The following is a 15,899-nucleotide window of genomic DNA, read 5'->3' as shown; positions in this document are numbered from 1 at the left end:
AAGAAGAAGCCTACCAAGTCCAAGAAGACTGCCAATCCAAAAATGAAGTGAAGACAGTTTACGGTCATAATTTTGTAAATGACAAATAGCTTCCTTTTGTGAAACAGCTATAATTTTCTTTTGTCCAGCAGCAGTGCTGCCTTTTGTCCAGCAGCAAATGGCTGCCTTTTGTGCAGTGATCATATATAGTGGTCTACTGGCAGTTTCATGTTCATAGTAGGAATGGCCAAAACTATGGTGCAGTAATTTCAGTGACTTTGACATGTGGTTTGGGAATTTCCAGTTAATGGTATGCTCATATGGTAATCATATATTATTCTGGGAGTTAATCTGTCAAGTTCTAAATACTGGTATGCTCATATGTCATCACTGACTTGCAAAAACAGAAAGGTCACACTTGCATTCACATAAACAACATGATTAGCATTATTGTTCAGGTCACACTTTCACTTGATTACCATAATTATTACACCCACAACAACAAAAACAGCAAGAACTACAAGGCACAGAGCTGCAATTTTGCCTATGAGTACAAGCTTTTCTAGCTTCTCATCTACTCTATTCTTCAGAGATACTACATCATCAAGCAAAGGTGTTAATTCAGTCTTGTTTGCTTCAACTAGTGCTTCAATGCATCCAATTCCTATCCTCATATGCTCAACTTCAGGCAAGGATCCGTCAGGCCTAATGGCGGCCCCAGCAGTCCCACTCTTCTCAATAATCCCCTTCGCAATGAGCATTTTCTCGTACTTGTCAGCAAATAGATACCATGGGCAAGACCCAGGCAACTGCAATAGATACAGGAGGGTTCATCCAAATCAGAAAGTTAACCACAAATGTACAACTACATCAAGGGTAGAACCTCATGACTTACATCTCTTTCATGAAGCCGACACTTGAAGAAGATGGCACCCGGAACCTTATATCATTCACCGCAAGTGAGCTCCATGATATCCTCACCACATTTGGGGCAGGGCACAAGCGGCAGCCCTGTGCACTTCCCAAATTTGGGAGCCACCACCAACTGCGCCGAGGACGAGCCACCGAACGTCATTGCCGAGTGCAGCAAGGGGCTTTGTGTCTTCGAGCAAGAGGCGTGGCGAAGGAGGATGCGTGCCACGAACTGCAGGTGCGGGCGGCGTGCAGCAAGGGACTGGCGGCACAACGAGCCAAGAACCCTAGCTGGAGAAAGGGGAAGAGGATGGAGGAGAATGGGGAATGAATGAGCGGCGGGAGTAGGGGGGTTTGTTAAAGGGAAAATTCGATTCATGCCACCACAACTCCGTGAAATTGGGTTTCACGTTGAAAATCATGCCACTCAATGACATGGATTTCAACATGAAATCCAATTTCAAGAAGTTGTAGTGGCATGGATCCAACTGACCCTTTGTTAAAAGGGCACGGGCGGACACACGGTGGCATGGCCACATCGGATTATGGAGCTGGCGTGGCTCACTTTGGACCATCCGTGCGCCGTGGCAAAAGATAAGGGAACTTGATAGTCACTTTTAAAGTTCGAGGACGTAGATGGGAGCCGGCGAAAAGTTTGAGGACCCAGGGTGCATTTTACTCTTATTTTCCTTTGGCACACACTTTACCTTCCTTTGCATATGATTCACCCATAATTTACATCATTATTTATTTTGGAAGGATAATAACTGATGTTATTGTTTTACGTTAGGACCCATAATTCGCGTCATTATTTTAGTTGGAAGGACTAATTAGCATTATTGTTTTATGGAAGGAAAAGAAAAAAAGTGTATTAGTAATTAGCATTACTAACGGGCCTTGCGTGCTTGGGCCTTGGGCCTAGGAGTACAGGTTTTCAATTCTTCTTCGGCTTTCCTGATCCCAAAAAACCACGTGCATCCCCCAGATACCCAGATCGTCCTGACCACGCCGCCGCCGCCGCCATGGATCTCCTCCCTGAGGAGCTGCTCACCGACATCCTCCGGCGCCTCCCGCCGCGTCCCCTCGCCGTGTGCCGGAGCGTGTCCAGGGACCTGCGCGCCGTCGTCGACGGCCGGTGCCTCCTCGCCGTGCTCGCGCGCCGCGTGCCCCGCGGCCTGCGCGGCGTCTTCATCAACTACGTCGGGCAGGACCGCCCCTACTTCTTCTCCCGGCCCGAGCGCCGGCCGCGCATCGACGCCGAGCTCCGCTTCCTGGAACCCATCGAATGGGGAGCAGTCGCGCACCACTGCGACGGCCTCCTCCTCTTCATGGATTGGAGCACCCTGTACGTGTGCAACCCCGCGACACGGAGGTGGGCGCGGCTTCCCCCACGGCCGGAGGGCAGCGGCGATGACGCCGCGCACCTCGTCTTCGATCCAACAGTCTCGCTGCACTACGAGGTGATCTCCTTCTCCAAGGTGCCTCGCAAGCCAAAGCTACCAATCCAGCCTGGTATCCCAACCCAAGACCATCATGGTGCCAATGACTCAGTGTATACACTGCTGAGGAAATCGAGGGCTTGCCATCATCTCTGAGGGCCAGGTACCATCAGGAAGTGGAGACCAAGGGATCGGTAGAATGGCCACCTTCCACGTACACGGTGCAAGTGTTCTCATCAAGGACCGGCCGGTGGGAGGAAAGAGCCTATGTCCGGGAAGACGAAGTCGCAGTTACACTGTTCGACGTCTGGTCAGACCCATAGGGACCAGATAGTGAAACATTGACTTACTATGCTCCTCGGCGCAACGCCGTACTCTGGCGGGGAGCATTCTACCTCCATTGTCATGGTGGTTTCGTCATGAGGTAAGCACCGCGCTATTGGAGGTTTTGTTTGATTTGATCCATGTTGTATTATTAGATCTAATAATATGCTTGCTGCTACTAAACAATCTCTGATGCATGGTATACGTACAGGTTGTCACTGCTAGAGCACAAGTATCAAGTGATCAAAACACCGAGCTTAGATAATTTGTTTACGCAACCGAAATTAGATATCAATGATTTTTTGAGCCAAGAAGGACCATATCGGAGTAAGGCATACTGTTTGAGAGAATTTCAAATGGAACAGGAATCATTGGATAGAGAGAAACCTGCTACGCATCTTGGGAAATCAGAGCATGGGATTTACTACACTGCTGTTTCTTGGCACCAGCTATGAGTATGGGTGTTGCGTGAAGCATCAGAGTCTCGTCCAATGCCAGAGTGGGAGTTGAAGCATAAGGCTGACATCAGGCCTTCTTTTTTACGGCACTACATGCGAGAAGATAGAGAAGAAATCAGGACGTCCTGGAGCTTGGACCGTGGAAAAGGAGGATCAGATGATCGAGTAGACTGCGGATGGGACTCTAGTGATGATAGTGCTATTAGTGTGGAAGGAGAAGATGGAATCGACAATGGTGATAGGTACTGTAATATAAGCTATCGCATGGACTTTTTGGGATACCATCCAAGAAAAGAGATCGCTTTCTTGGGCGATCGTTTCGAAGGGTTTGCTTACTACCTAGGTAGCTTCAAGTTACAATATCTAGGGACATTTTACCCTGCAGGGTGCTGCCATAGTCAGGTTGCAGCTACCCATGAGTCATTCATTTACACCCCATGCATGGATGATTTGCTTCCTGATCAGAAAAGGAACACAACACATGGTGAGTTAACTTGCTGTCTATTTTCTTGCATTGTTACTCATGGAATGCACTAGGATGGTTTCTTTATAAACAGATGAAGAAGTGTACACAGTTGTTCTTTAGTATTTGCTGGATAGTGTACGAAGGTGCTCCTTAGTATTTGCTAGATAGTGTTTTTATCCTTTCTGTGTATCTGCACTTGCATGCTATCATAAAAGGAAATTTTCTATACAACTAATTTCTATAAGCATCTGGTGCTAGATTATTCTCATGATGACTACCATGTTGGTGGTGAAGATGGAGACCTAGAGGAGGAAGAGGACGAGGTGGACACAGATGAAGATGAAGACCTAGAGGAGGATGATGTGGACACTGATGAAGATGAAGACTTCGAGGAAGTGGAGCATGAGGACTTCAAAGTCTCGGAGGACGATGGAGACGATGATGAAGATGAAGAAGTGGACTATTAAGGTAATGCTCAGAGGAGGTGGCTAGATAGCAACAATTTTAATTTACTGAAAGTTTACTTGTCACTTCGCTGACTGTCAAGTGTTTTTGTTTATGAATCTCATGAGTGCTCACCTGTATAATTAACATGTCAAGTCATACTAAAAAATAGAATTGATCATTCTCGGCTGGTTAACTTGGCTAGTTAGGAAATAACTTTATTTCCAGAACATCTACTGGTACCTTTGGCTAACTTCATCTAGACATTGAAGAATCAATAATGAGTTGACACTTCGTACCCCCCCCCCTCATTTTTATATTACTTGACCTCACTTTTAAATGCCTTTCCAATGTTAAGGACTCGAATTGAAACAATAGTGGCTATGTTCCACAAACAAGTTTTTTTTTAACATGCTGCCAAAGGCTATAGATTACTTCGGCCAGAATGCCGGAGCCACAGTCTACCAAATGATTTGGAAGTCTAAACATGCCTCTGCACTCATTCAGGTTGAGAAGACTAACATCGACACACAGCACAAACATGATGAGAACACGGAGAACTTTTTGGAGAGCTATAAAAAGTAAGGTGTTGCAAGAACATGATCAGTTCCTTAGGAATCGGACACGTCTGATCTTTCTCTTGGTTGACTTATGGGGCGCACATGCACCTGCCAGGCTGCAAAGCTTGCTCATGAACTGGAAGCTGAAAAAACACTGCAGCTACACCTGAAAGTTCCGACCATGCAATAGAAGAATAAAAATGACCTGTTCTAGCGAATAGATAAGAAATTTGAGTTACTATTGCCAGTTGCTTTATGGACTTATATATGTCTGATCTACAGTTACATTGTTAGTGATTTACTGTTTTTCAATTTCTTCGCTTGTATGTTTCTGTTTTGCATTGATCTAAACATGTTTTGGTTCTGGAGGCTATTGAAATCTTTATTATTGATATGATGTCCTCGGTAGGCGTTTTCTGGTGTATGCGTTTTGGTTCTGAAGATGTTCAGGTCCATGACAAAAGGATCAAGCAGGTGGGGTGCTCGGTACCTTGCCTGAGGTCTGATGAACTTTTCAACTCTGTATCCTGGTTTATTAGCTGCTGTTGGGTGTGCATCTTGAAAGCTGAATTCTGATGTAAATTGAATGTTGCTTGGTCCTGTGCAATGCAAAACAGGCCTCGGCGTCTTTTGTCCCTTGAAACTCTAAAAGAAATAACCATTTATGTATATCTCTGCCCAGTTGCCAACAAGTATATATGCATCTGTGACATCATATTCACTCACGAGGCACCATCAAGTGAGTTGAACACACTCATCCTAGGCCTCCAAATAGAAACATCATACTAAGATTTGCACGTCGTTTTGAGAACCATTGTACCTACAATAGTGTTGAAGGCTATAAACTTAGAACAAGTCAGGAGACATTTGCAAAGCATTTCGGAAGAATGCCATGAAATTTGAAGCAAACACATTGGACCAAAACAAGAAAAAAAATGTTGACTCTGGGTTTGTCCAGGCTACCACCACTTAGTGAGTTAGTGGAAGAGATTGGGCGAGTGTTTCGGATTGTGATCCCAACCGGCCAAGCTAAAATTTGGTCGTTTTGAAATTAAAATATGATCAAATTTTGGTCATTTTTGATGGTGGGTCAGCAAAATTCAAAAATATTATCGACTACAGAGTACAAGACTACCTGAAAGTGCATCTAGGCCCCTAATGGGTTTTGGTAAATTGAATGACAAACATGATTAAAGGACTAACACTTTATTTGAGATATCATGAGCAGGGACTTGTTTGTATATCATTTATGCATTGACTCATGTGAAAAAGGATCAAATAAAAGAGAAGCTTATTGTTGAAAGTCAAGCATATTGTGAAGGAAAGCAAGAGACAAGTATTTATGAAATATTATCAAATGGTCTCTATTCATGGCTTGGCACATTTGAAGTTCAAATTGTTGAAAGCATTATTGCAAGACTTCATGGTTCAATAAACATAAAAAGAGACATACACTTGTGAGCTAGATATATTGGTCTTATTTGTGGAAGCTTGCAATGCGTGAAATATGGTTATCATTCGTGATTACAACGCAAAACAAAGAAATGAAGATATGAGAATGGAATAGGGAATTCATTGCAAGCTTGTGACAGATTTTGTCCTAGGTTGTGACTTGTGAATATTAACACTAATATTTGATTTTTTTTGAACAGGAAACACAGCGAGGGAGGCCCCCACTGTAAAGAAATTTATTAAAACAAATGAAAGAGAAAGGTCACCACCAGTCACAACAACTACTTACAGACGCTTGTTAAGCTGTACGAAGAAAGCAGATAGGTTACAAAAGAGAGCTCTAAGTACAAGAAAGCTATACAGAGGAGTTGACCCAAGAAAGAAAAGGAATCTTAAGTGACTCTTTCATTCTATGGGCTTGATTGAGGCATTCATCCACAAAGTTATTTTTCCAACTATTGATGCTGATTGGGCTATTTTCGAAAATGAGTCCATTTCGTTGCTTCCAGATTTGCCAGGCTGCAATAATGAAGATTTCCATGAAGAAGCTGCCATTGAAGTTATGTTTGGCAATCTACTAATATTTGATTTCTTCCCTATAGCATTCTATTTCGGGTCCTTTATTGTTTTCTTGTTTCCCTTATCCCGTGCTGCTGACAGAAATTTCTTTTCTTTCTGCTTCCAGTTCATAATGGACCTTTGCAACTGGATAGGAGCATGTGTAACCCATAAGTCGAGTAAGTGACAGGCACGTATCCGATTCCTGATTAGCTCTTTGTCATGCCCTTGCAATAGCTTCCTTTTAGTAGCTCCCCCAAAAGTTCTTTGTTTTCTGATGTTTGATCACCGTGTGCCCATGAATGGCTTCTCAACCTGAATGAGTGCATAGCCATGTTTAGACTTCCAAAGCATCTTGCAAACCGTCGCTTCAGCATTCTGGTGGAAGTAATCTATTGCCTTTGGTAGCATAATGTCTTCCAGCTGTTCCAGGGTAATGTCTGTATGCAAGCAATGTTGCTCCTTGTGGACTATCAATGCTATTTCGGAACTCCTATTCGCTGGTAGCATATCCCCTAAAGAGACATGGGGCGCAAAGGAGATTCCGGCTTTCAAATATGGATATTCTTGTGTAGAAATTATGTCTTCAGACAGTGAGGTCTTCTGCTTGCTGTAAACAGACATTGAGACTTGACAATTCAAATAAAAACTAATTACTGGTTCAAGCAAAACTTCCGATAATCCTGCCATGTATAGGTTGCCAAAGCGCCGAACCTCATGCTGACCATGCTGCTTGCAACAAAATGGGTTTGGCCGAGCCCACTGCCACATGAAGCTGTAGTATTGTTCCCATTGTTCCTTATGGTATGATAAGTACATAGGTGGCCTCCATGAGAAGTCTTGAGCGGAAAGTTGAGCAAGTTCATTCCATATATTTTCAAAATTACACTTGAAATGTGGGGCAAAAAACTGCAAGCATCTAAGTGCGACACCAAGTATATCTGTATCTCCGAGAGCTGTATGATCAAACTAAAGAATATATGACCCTCTGGTGTACCATCGTATTGGTCAAATGTCAAGACAACATTCGCTCCATTATGTGAAATACGGATCGGCACCAACATGAACCGAAAGGAGGGATACTTGTTTCCCCGAAAGATTTTATGGTGTAGTTCCTTGCCTGCAAAAAGGTTCTTGACAAGGGAGTCAAAGGACATGTGACAGCGTGGTATACCACCAATCTCTATGAATCTAAGAAACTCACTAGCACCATTTGCATACCACTCAAATCTTTGAACAATGGATGTGCTCAACTCATTGTTGTTGTGATTAAGGATGGAGAAAACAAATGACTTTGTAGCATGCACAATACCAGGGGCGGATCCACATGGGGGGCTAGGGGGGATTAAGCCCCCCCTACCTCCCTAATACCCATGGATACCCCCTAAGCTCCCCCCCCTTATTATTTGGATGAAACAATGAAGAGGAAGAGGGGAGGAAGAAGAAGAGAAGAGGAGAAAGAAGAAGAAAGCGGACATGATCCCCCTCTACATTTTTAGGCTAGATTCGCCACAGCACAATACGGTTAGGAAGGGAGGAGTTCTTTACCTCCCATTCCATTTGTTCATCTTCTAGGATTCTCTGCTTGCATTTGTGCAGAGTGTCATCACACTCTTGAGAAGCACGCTTCAGCTTTCTACGCCAGCGCAATAAGGATGCATCAGTGATCTGCCACTTATTAGATGTCTCAAGAGCAGCCTCCAGCCTGATGTGAGCCATCTCTAGCCTCTCCAAGTTTCTGTTCGCATTTGATTCCTCTTTCTCCTCATATTTTTGAACAATACCAGATAGGATTTGGCTAACTGTCTCCTGGACAACCGCAGTACTGACCAATTCCGCCATCAGAATTCAAGCATCTGTAGCCTCCAGTCCCTGCTCAGAACAACTAATATATAATAGTATGCATGAGAGCTTAGATGATGAACTTTGGATCATTGAGAAAGATGATTTAGCTTAGCGGTTCGAAGGGCAGCTAACCTCTGTATAGAGAAGAGAAAGTGTGTTGGAGTTGGAAGAGAATGCGGCCCAACACGTTAAGAGCCAAAAGAGGTAGATGGATCATTAATATAGATGGGTCTGATCGTGATGGGTGCGGAGCAGTTGGCCTGTACAATGGAAAACTGTTGATCAAGGCAGGTTTGTTTCTTTTTCTATCTTAACTTTTTACTGAAAGGACTGCTTTTTTGACTTGACTGAAACATGAGAGCTAGTCTTAACGTTGGCTCAAAGAATTGCCCAAAAGGCATAAATTAGTGAACACTGAACAACCGTGCCAAAAACCAAATGGTGGGTGGTTGTGACAGCACTGATATTTTACAAAGAAAGGACAAGAAAGCAAATGACAAACTTGAACACACTTAAACAAGGAATGAAAGGCAAATGCTTGTGGAGGAGCAAACAGATATTCTAAATTTGTTATTTGTATGAAAGCTTTTTTGTGTATGCTGTGCTTATTTGACGGAACATGGACGGTTTATACCACCCCTGTTTAATTTACTGGCTTTGCTGTTGTGTTACCCTAGTTGGCTTACGATTCCTTGTTACCTCTGAACCAGACCGGATAGGACTTGGCAAACTGTCTGCTAGACAACTGCAGAACTGACCACCTCTGCCATTAGGACGGTTGAAGCACTTGTCGCTCGGGAAAAGAAATACATACCGGTATACATGAGACACTGGATACATGGATGAATATTTTTTTTTTGCGGGTAAGATACATGGATGAATATAATGCGGTACTTGTAGCACTTGTAGCATCCGTTCCCTGCTCAGGAAGGTTTTGCATACCGGGCGGTAAGAAACTACCCTTGATTGAATTTCATGGAAGTGGTTACTAGCTATCTGTGGAGAGTAATGTTGTGTGGTAATTAAGATGGCACCTATAAATAAAGTGATATGGACTTTCCAGAGAAGAAGGCAGCAGGCAATTACTCACTTCGTCCAAATTAGTAGTCCAAATTATTAGTCGTTTTGATTTTTTCTAGACATATAAATTTTGTTATGCACCCAAACATAATGTATATTTAGATGCATAATAAAGTCTATGCACAAAAAAACTCAGACGACTAATAAATTGGGACAGATGGAGTAGTCAATAACAGGGTGATTTCATCATCAAGTTAAGAGTATGATACCGAGGGTGGGGAGGACTTTGGCATATACATGGGATTTTTTTTAACTGAATTGAGTATTATACTTTGGCTTGACTTCGTCAGGGAAATGTGTATTGACTTCAGGGCCACGTGGGAATCTACACTTCAGGATTGTTGTCATCATCATGCGAGAGTGGTTGGATTGCTTCCATGTGTATTGACTTCGACTGGATGAACATGGCAGAGTGAGGCGTGGGGAGCAACTGGTCTTTGCAAAGAAGAGTGAACGAACTGATTATGAAGGATTGTTTTTTCACCTCAAGTTGCCTCAAAATTTTCTGGCTTCTCGACTACCGCAAGATGAAGTAAATGTAAATTGTTTGCATATCTGCAGTTTTTGAGGAGTGATTTCCATGCCATGCTTGTCCGGTCGAAGGTTTACAAATTGCTCTTGTCCTACTCCAGCTCGCCATGGCGGCAGCATCCGAGTATCCGACGACCGATCGGCCATGGACCCAAAGCGGAAAGGAGCTGCGATGTGTTCAGGAGGGTCTGCATCGATGAGATCCAACAATTCTCCCGGAAGCAATCGCGATTTCACTGCCGGATCGAGCTGACACCGGCTCGTGCACGCAAGGCTCGGGAGCTCGCCGCCGGAGGCCGGCGAGGCAGCGCCGCGGGACGACGACTCGACGAGGGGCCGCGGGGAAGAGCCCAGTTCGCTTCGGAGTCCGAATCGGTTCTATCCTGGCCGTCGGTTGCGAATTCAACGGCCCTCGGCTGCCTAGGGAGGGGCGGTCAATGAAATACGGTCCGCCCCGGACGGTGACTAAGATACCGTCCACCCCCTAGTCACCGTGTCCGGCGTAGGGTGGTAAAGGGCTCAATATTTTAAACTAGAAAATTTAAAGGGCGGACGCTAAAAGAGCCGGGCTCTAATCCTATATAATTTTGAGCTAAAAAATTTAAAGGTCTTATTGGGTTGTGAAAAATCTACTAGAGCCATGGCCCGTTACCACCCTTAGTCCGGCGGCAAGGCCGCCTGCTGACGAGCCGAGAGCCCTCTAGCGAGGCCGCGAAGGGGAGAATGGTCTGAAGTAAACACTAGGAGCACCGGCGAGGCACCCGCTGCCGCCTGCGTCGGCCCCAAGGATTCTGGCTGCCCCGTTCCGTGTGCGCCATGGCCCATGGGAGCTGCAATGCAACTGGAAGTGGCCGGCGTCCCTGGCGTCCAAGACATTTAGGCCCTGTTTGGCAGGGCTCCGAGAGCGGCTCCAACGCCGGCTCCGAGCGGAGCCCTGCCAAAGGGGTGGAAACGGAGCAGCTCCATCCTAGGAGCAGCACCTGGAGCCGTTTTCGGCTTACACATGGGAGGCGAAGCCACGGGAACGTGGCTCTGCACGGCTCCTCCTCCCCCTCCCCATCTCTGCCCCTGGGCACGGACTGCGCGCGGGTCGCTGGTCGGGAGGGAGCAGGGGACGGGCCGCGTCGCGCCTCCGCAGGGGGACTAGGGCGCGGGGTGGGGCTGCGCCGCCGCAGATGGGGTATGGCGCCACCGCCGCCGCGCGCGTCCGAGGCGAGCGTCCGCGAGCAGCGAGGGATGGGGAGGGAGGAGCTCGAGGCGGCGGCGGAGCTCGACGTCGCCATGGGAGCCACCCTCGAGCCACGCTCTCGCTGCCCGCCCGCCCGCCACGCGCTCGCGGCTCGCCGGCCTGCCGGCCGCCGCGCAAGCAGGGGATGGGGGCGGAGGGAGCATGGAGCCCGATCCACCGCCGTCCGCGCCCGATCTGCAGAGCTAGAGGCCGGAGGAGGCGGCGGAGGGGCGCGGAGAGGGAGGCGCAGGCCCGAACGAAGCAGCGGAGCAGGCGGAGGAGGGAGAAAGGCGGCGGAGCAGTCCGACGCTGGACAGAGAGAGGGTGAATGGGAGGGGAGAGGGCTATGGGTAAATATAGAAAACTGACATGTGGGTCCAGGAAAAAAAAGGAAGAAAAAGAAAAGGAGAGGAGAAAAAAGGAAAAGAAAAAAAGAATAAGGGCAATTTAGACATTTTACAACCTCAATGCAATGGTGAAGCTGTTTTGCCAAATATTTTTTAAAACGGCTCCAGCTCCATCAGAGAAGCCGCTCCACCGGAGGAACCAGAGCCGGAGCTTTTTTCCGAGGAGCCGGAGCCGGAGCCCTGCCAAACATGCCCTTAATAGCTAACAGCAAGTCCAGCAAGATGAGCAAATGGGCTACCAAATTAAGATTTAAGTGGTGGACATAAAAAATCAAACTCCAGCAAGAGAAACAAATAGGCTGTCATTTTAATAGGCATTTAAAATTTCTCCCCTCCCCACCCCCAATTTGGGGCCTCTATTTGGGCTGCGTGGCCCCACTTCTTTCCCTTTCCTTCTTCTCTCTCGGTTCGTTCGCCTGCGCCCGATCCCGCCGGCGGCGGCTGCGCTCTATCCCGCCATCGCCGGCTGCGCTCCATCCCGCCGCCACCCGCCCGCCTCCAGTACGCCTCCTCCTCCCCGGCTCCGGCCGGACGCCGCGCGCCCCCGCCGACGCCGCCGCCGCACACCGCACGCCACCGCCGCCCGCGCTTCCGCGCCCCGCCGCCGCCACCGGGCCCTCTCGGCCCCGGCGCCTCTCCCGCCGCCGAAGCAGCAGCACACCGTGGTCCTCGTCCTCCCCGGATCCGCCGCCGGACCTGCCTGCCCCTGCTTCTTGCCGCCGGAGACCAACAGGATCCGGCACCCCAAGTCAGGCCGCGCGACGCGCTGCACCTCCAAGCCAGGGAAAGACGCCATCTGCAGCAGGCTACCGGCGTCGGGGCGAGCTCCATGAACTTGGCGCCGCAGGCCCGCGCCATCTCCAGCGGCCGCAAGCCTCCTTGTCCGACGACCTGTACCCCTTCCAAGAAACCGCGCCAGTCCTTCGTCGTACCGCTTCCCCGACAGACAGCTCCTCCACCAAGTACCAGCGGCGGCCTGCCTCCATTTCCCAACAACTCTCCCGGCGGCTTCCAGCATACCAATACTAGAGGTGCTCTCCTTTTGTTTGATTACTGCTTTAGCTTCTTTCTTCAAACTATTTGTAGCTTTGTCGATTACCGTTTCAAGAACAGTATCGATCATTATTGGAGGTCGAAATGATCCTATGGATTCAATATATCTATGTATAAAGTCGTCATTCAGCAATAAGTGGAGCTCAATCAAGTGCAATGTTACATCTTTTAAGTCAAATTTTTGTGATATTCATTTTTGAGACGCTGCAGTGTTCTTGAGCGTTTCGCTTCTGAAAAACCAGCTGACTCTTGTCTTCTGTCTACTCTATCTTGTTAGTTTAGGCTTAATTGTAGCGCAATGCAGTTATTCTTTGCTGCATCTACTATGCATCATAAAGTTCCTGATTCTCCAATTCATTTTTCAGTGATAAGCATTGCTGTTGCAGAACAAGATCTACAGAGCAGTGATAAGCATTTCAATGATAAGCATTCCTGATTCAAATTATCTTCCTTATTGTTGTCACAGGGATCAACAATCAAAGCACCATGAAGGCCTTGATGCCAAGCATCTCCGAGCTGGCCCGCCTACCATCTCTGCCAGGGTACCAAGTCTCGATGTCATCCTTCGGCCATGCCGCTGACGGGGACACTCAAAGCACCTCCTCAACACCAGCACTCGACTATGAGGCCACCGTGGACGACTTCAGTGCACCCAACCTCTTTGACTGGACCCCCACCTCGGACTCCACCCAGGTAATCTAGTTATATGTTTCGACATTTCTATTACCTTCTAACTTGTCGACCATTTCAGTTCATAAATCCAGTTATATGTTTTCACATTTCTATTACCTTCTAACTTGTCGATTTTTTTGTAGGATTCAATACCCCTAGAAGGTTGTCAATCTTAAGACACAAGAAATTGAGACGGGGGTGGATGTGCTGACGCAACATCAAGGCAGTGGAAGCAAGAGAGGTGGCAATTACCACCATGATGAGGATATCCAGCTTTGCAGATCTTGGAGCGACATCACAACCGATCCCATCACTGCAAATGATCAGCCGAGCAAGTCGTATTGGGCAAGGATCGCTGACCACTTCCATGACAACAAATGTTTTGAGTCTAATAGGACTGTTGCTTCGCTCGAGAAAAGAATGGGAGGCATACTGAAGGATTGCATGAGATTTCAAGGATTCTATGACGAGATCAGCGTCGACATCCAAGTGGTATTCCTTACACTGAGCATGTAAGTGGCATCCAACATCGCCTTTGTTACTTTCAATGTTCGAATGCTTATTATCTTCTAATAATTGATTCATTGTTTTCTCTTTCTTGCAGATAAAAGAAGCTCAAGCTCTATATGCTCGATGTGACTCCAAAAACAAGTCCTTCGCCTTCATCCACTGCTGGTTGGAGGTTAGGCACACCGAGAAGTTTCTATCTCTGCAAGAGGCCATGAAGCAATCCAAGAGGCCAAGCACATCAGATAAGCATGCTACACCGGCTGAAGCTGAAGAAAATGAAGGAGGTCAAGACTTGACACCTGCCAAGCAAGATCGACCTCCGGGTCGAAAACAGTCGAAGGAGAAACTGAAGAGGAATGGACGAGGAGTTGATGAGTGCATAGAGGTCTGGGGCATCTTTGTTCAGATGAAGGTGGAAGAAGCAAAACAAAAAGAAGAAAGATGGAAAGAATCAACCAGGCTTGCAGAGAGGAAGATTGAAGAAAGTTCCGGGATTGAGGAGAAGAAGCTTGAAGAATCTACCAGGCTTGAGGAGAAGAGGCTCGAGATAGAGGAGCGGCGGTTGATGTGGGAGCAAGAGCAAAAGATTATGTTCTGTGATCTCAGCTCGATGGACGAGAGTCAGAGAGCCAACGTTCGAGTGATGAGGGCACAGGTTGCAGCGGCAAAGGTTGCCTCACTCAATTCGGGGGCAAGCGAGCATGCCAGCGGGGCGGCTGGGGATGACGCAAGCTCCGCGTGATACTTTCCCGAGGTATGAGAGATCCTCACTTAAATTCTGGGTTACTCTTTGTGTTCAGATTTTGTTTTCTTAATAGTGATGCTGCAGAGAAGCATTTTGTTCAGTACTATTTTGTTCAGTTGCATATATTTGAGCAACCGAAATTCTGTGTTACTCTTTTTAGTATGCATGCTGTATTGCATTTGATGGGCCTGTGATTGTTTTGTTTTGCAGGTTATGCTGACAGGCTGAGCTGAGCAATAAATTAAGTTTATTGGACAGGCTGTGGCAAAAAAAAAAGGATTTAGGCTGAATAGGTTTTGCATTTGTGGCTGAAACATTTCAGAGATTTAGGTACTAATGTTTGTAAGCTGAATGTTTGAGTATCTCCCATTTCAGAGATTTTGTGGTCTGAATGTATATGTGGATTGTCAACTGAATGATCATGAGCAGAAAGTACTATTTCTGAATCTATTGCCAGTATTTATATTTGCCACTGAAATTATTTGTCACCTGAATGTAATTTTCTGGAAGGCTGAATCAAGTACCTGTCTGTGTGAATGTGAACAAGTGCAATCACCAAGTGTAACGCACTTCAGTTACTGAAATTATTTCACTGAAATTATTTGTCACCTAAAATTATTTCTCACGCATAACGCACAGAAGCACAACTTAATTTGATTCCTTGGCGCCTGGTATATATACCTAGTAAAGCAAATTAAATTATACAGAAGCACAGCCCATTTCAATTACTCTTGGCAGCAAACATAGTTTAAAGCTGTAACACAGCCTCCTTGCAATGCAGTCTGGTCTTCGTTTGTACTTCCAGCATGCACTTCAGGTACTAACAATAGTAAGTTACCACAGAAATTTCATTCATAACCAAGCAGGCAACATCCATATCTCAACCGACAATACGTGGATCTGGGTGCACACAGAATCCAAGACAGCAGTACAAGATGTGGAGATTCAGGAATAGTTTGGCACTCTTTAGACATGCTAATCATGCTTTAAGTGACACCCAGGAGTACAAAAGCTGGATGCAAGCCAAGGAGAAGCATGTGAGTAATTACCAGTAAGCTCATACAAAACCATTGTTAGACTATTATTTCTGCTCAGAATTCAGTAACACATTCTGTCAGCAGTTACAAGCGAAGAAGGTCAATAGTTACAGGCAAAGAAGGATCCAGGTATACAGTGTGAACCACTATTACATCCATACATTATTTTCGTGAACCACTATTACATCCATACATTATC

The 15,899-nt window shown here is 46.4% G+C and overlaps 2 protein-coding genes and 1 long non-coding RNA gene across 3 annotated transcripts; all 3 read left to right on the top strand.

Moving 5' to 3' along the window:
- The first annotated feature begins 1,885 nt into the window (after window positions 1–1,885).
- LOC120659273 lies at window positions 1,886–3,812 on the top strand. The gene is made up of 2 exons (XM_039937353.1): window positions 1,886–2,754; window positions 2,866–3,812. The coding sequence occupies exon 1, from the start codon at window positions 1,914–1,916 to the stop codon at window positions 2,484–2,486; it is 573 nt and encodes a 190-aa protein (XP_039793287.1). The 5' UTR covers window positions 1,886–1,913; the 3' UTR covers window positions 2,487–2,754; window positions 2,866–3,812.
- On the top strand, window positions 3,146–4,045 carry LOC120659090 (acidic leucine-rich nuclear phosphoprotein 32 family member B-like). The gene is made up of 2 exons (XM_039937151.1): window positions 3,146–3,347; window positions 3,837–4,045. The coding sequence occupies exons 1-2, from the start codon at window positions 3,146–3,148 to the stop codon at window positions 4,043–4,045; spliced, it is 411 nt and encodes a 136-aa protein (XP_039793085.1).
- An 8,027-nt stretch (window positions 4,046–12,072) lies between these two features.
- LOC120659272 lies at window positions 12,073–15,200 on the top strand. The gene is made up of 5 exons (XR_005668962.1): window positions 12,073–12,714; window positions 13,203–13,429; window positions 13,552–13,920; window positions 14,013–14,672; window positions 14,874–15,200. It is a non-coding gene; the product is annotated as an uncharacterized LOC120659272 (long non-coding RNA).
- The last annotated feature ends 699 nt before the right edge of the window (window positions 15,201–15,899 follow it).

The sequence above is a fragment of the Panicum virgatum genome, chromosome 2N (genome assembly GCF_016808335.1).
Source record: "Panicum virgatum strain AP13 chromosome 2N, P.virgatum_v5, whole genome shotgun sequence".
Taxonomy (NCBI): domain Eukaryota; kingdom Viridiplantae; phylum Streptophyta; class Magnoliopsida; order Poales; family Poaceae; genus Panicum; species Panicum virgatum.
The sequence above is the reverse complement of the archived record's forward strand: the minus strand, read 5'-3'. Positions and strand labels throughout refer to the sequence as shown.

What these genes read in the sequence shown, in the direction of transcription:
- LOC120659273 (XM_039937353.1), top strand. Translation starts at nt 1,914, where the DNA reads ATGGATCTCCTCCCTGAGGAGCTGCTCACCGACATCCTCCGGCGCCTC.
- LOC120659090 (XM_039937151.1), top strand. Translation starts at nt 3,146, where the DNA reads ATGCCAGAGTGGGAGTTGAAGCATAAGGCTGACATCAGGCCTTCTTTT. An exon ending in AGAAGATGGAATCGACAATG is followed by an intron (nt 3,348 to 3,836) that starts GTGATAGGTACT and finishes ATCTGGTGCTAG; the next exon opens with ATTATTCTCATGATGACTAC.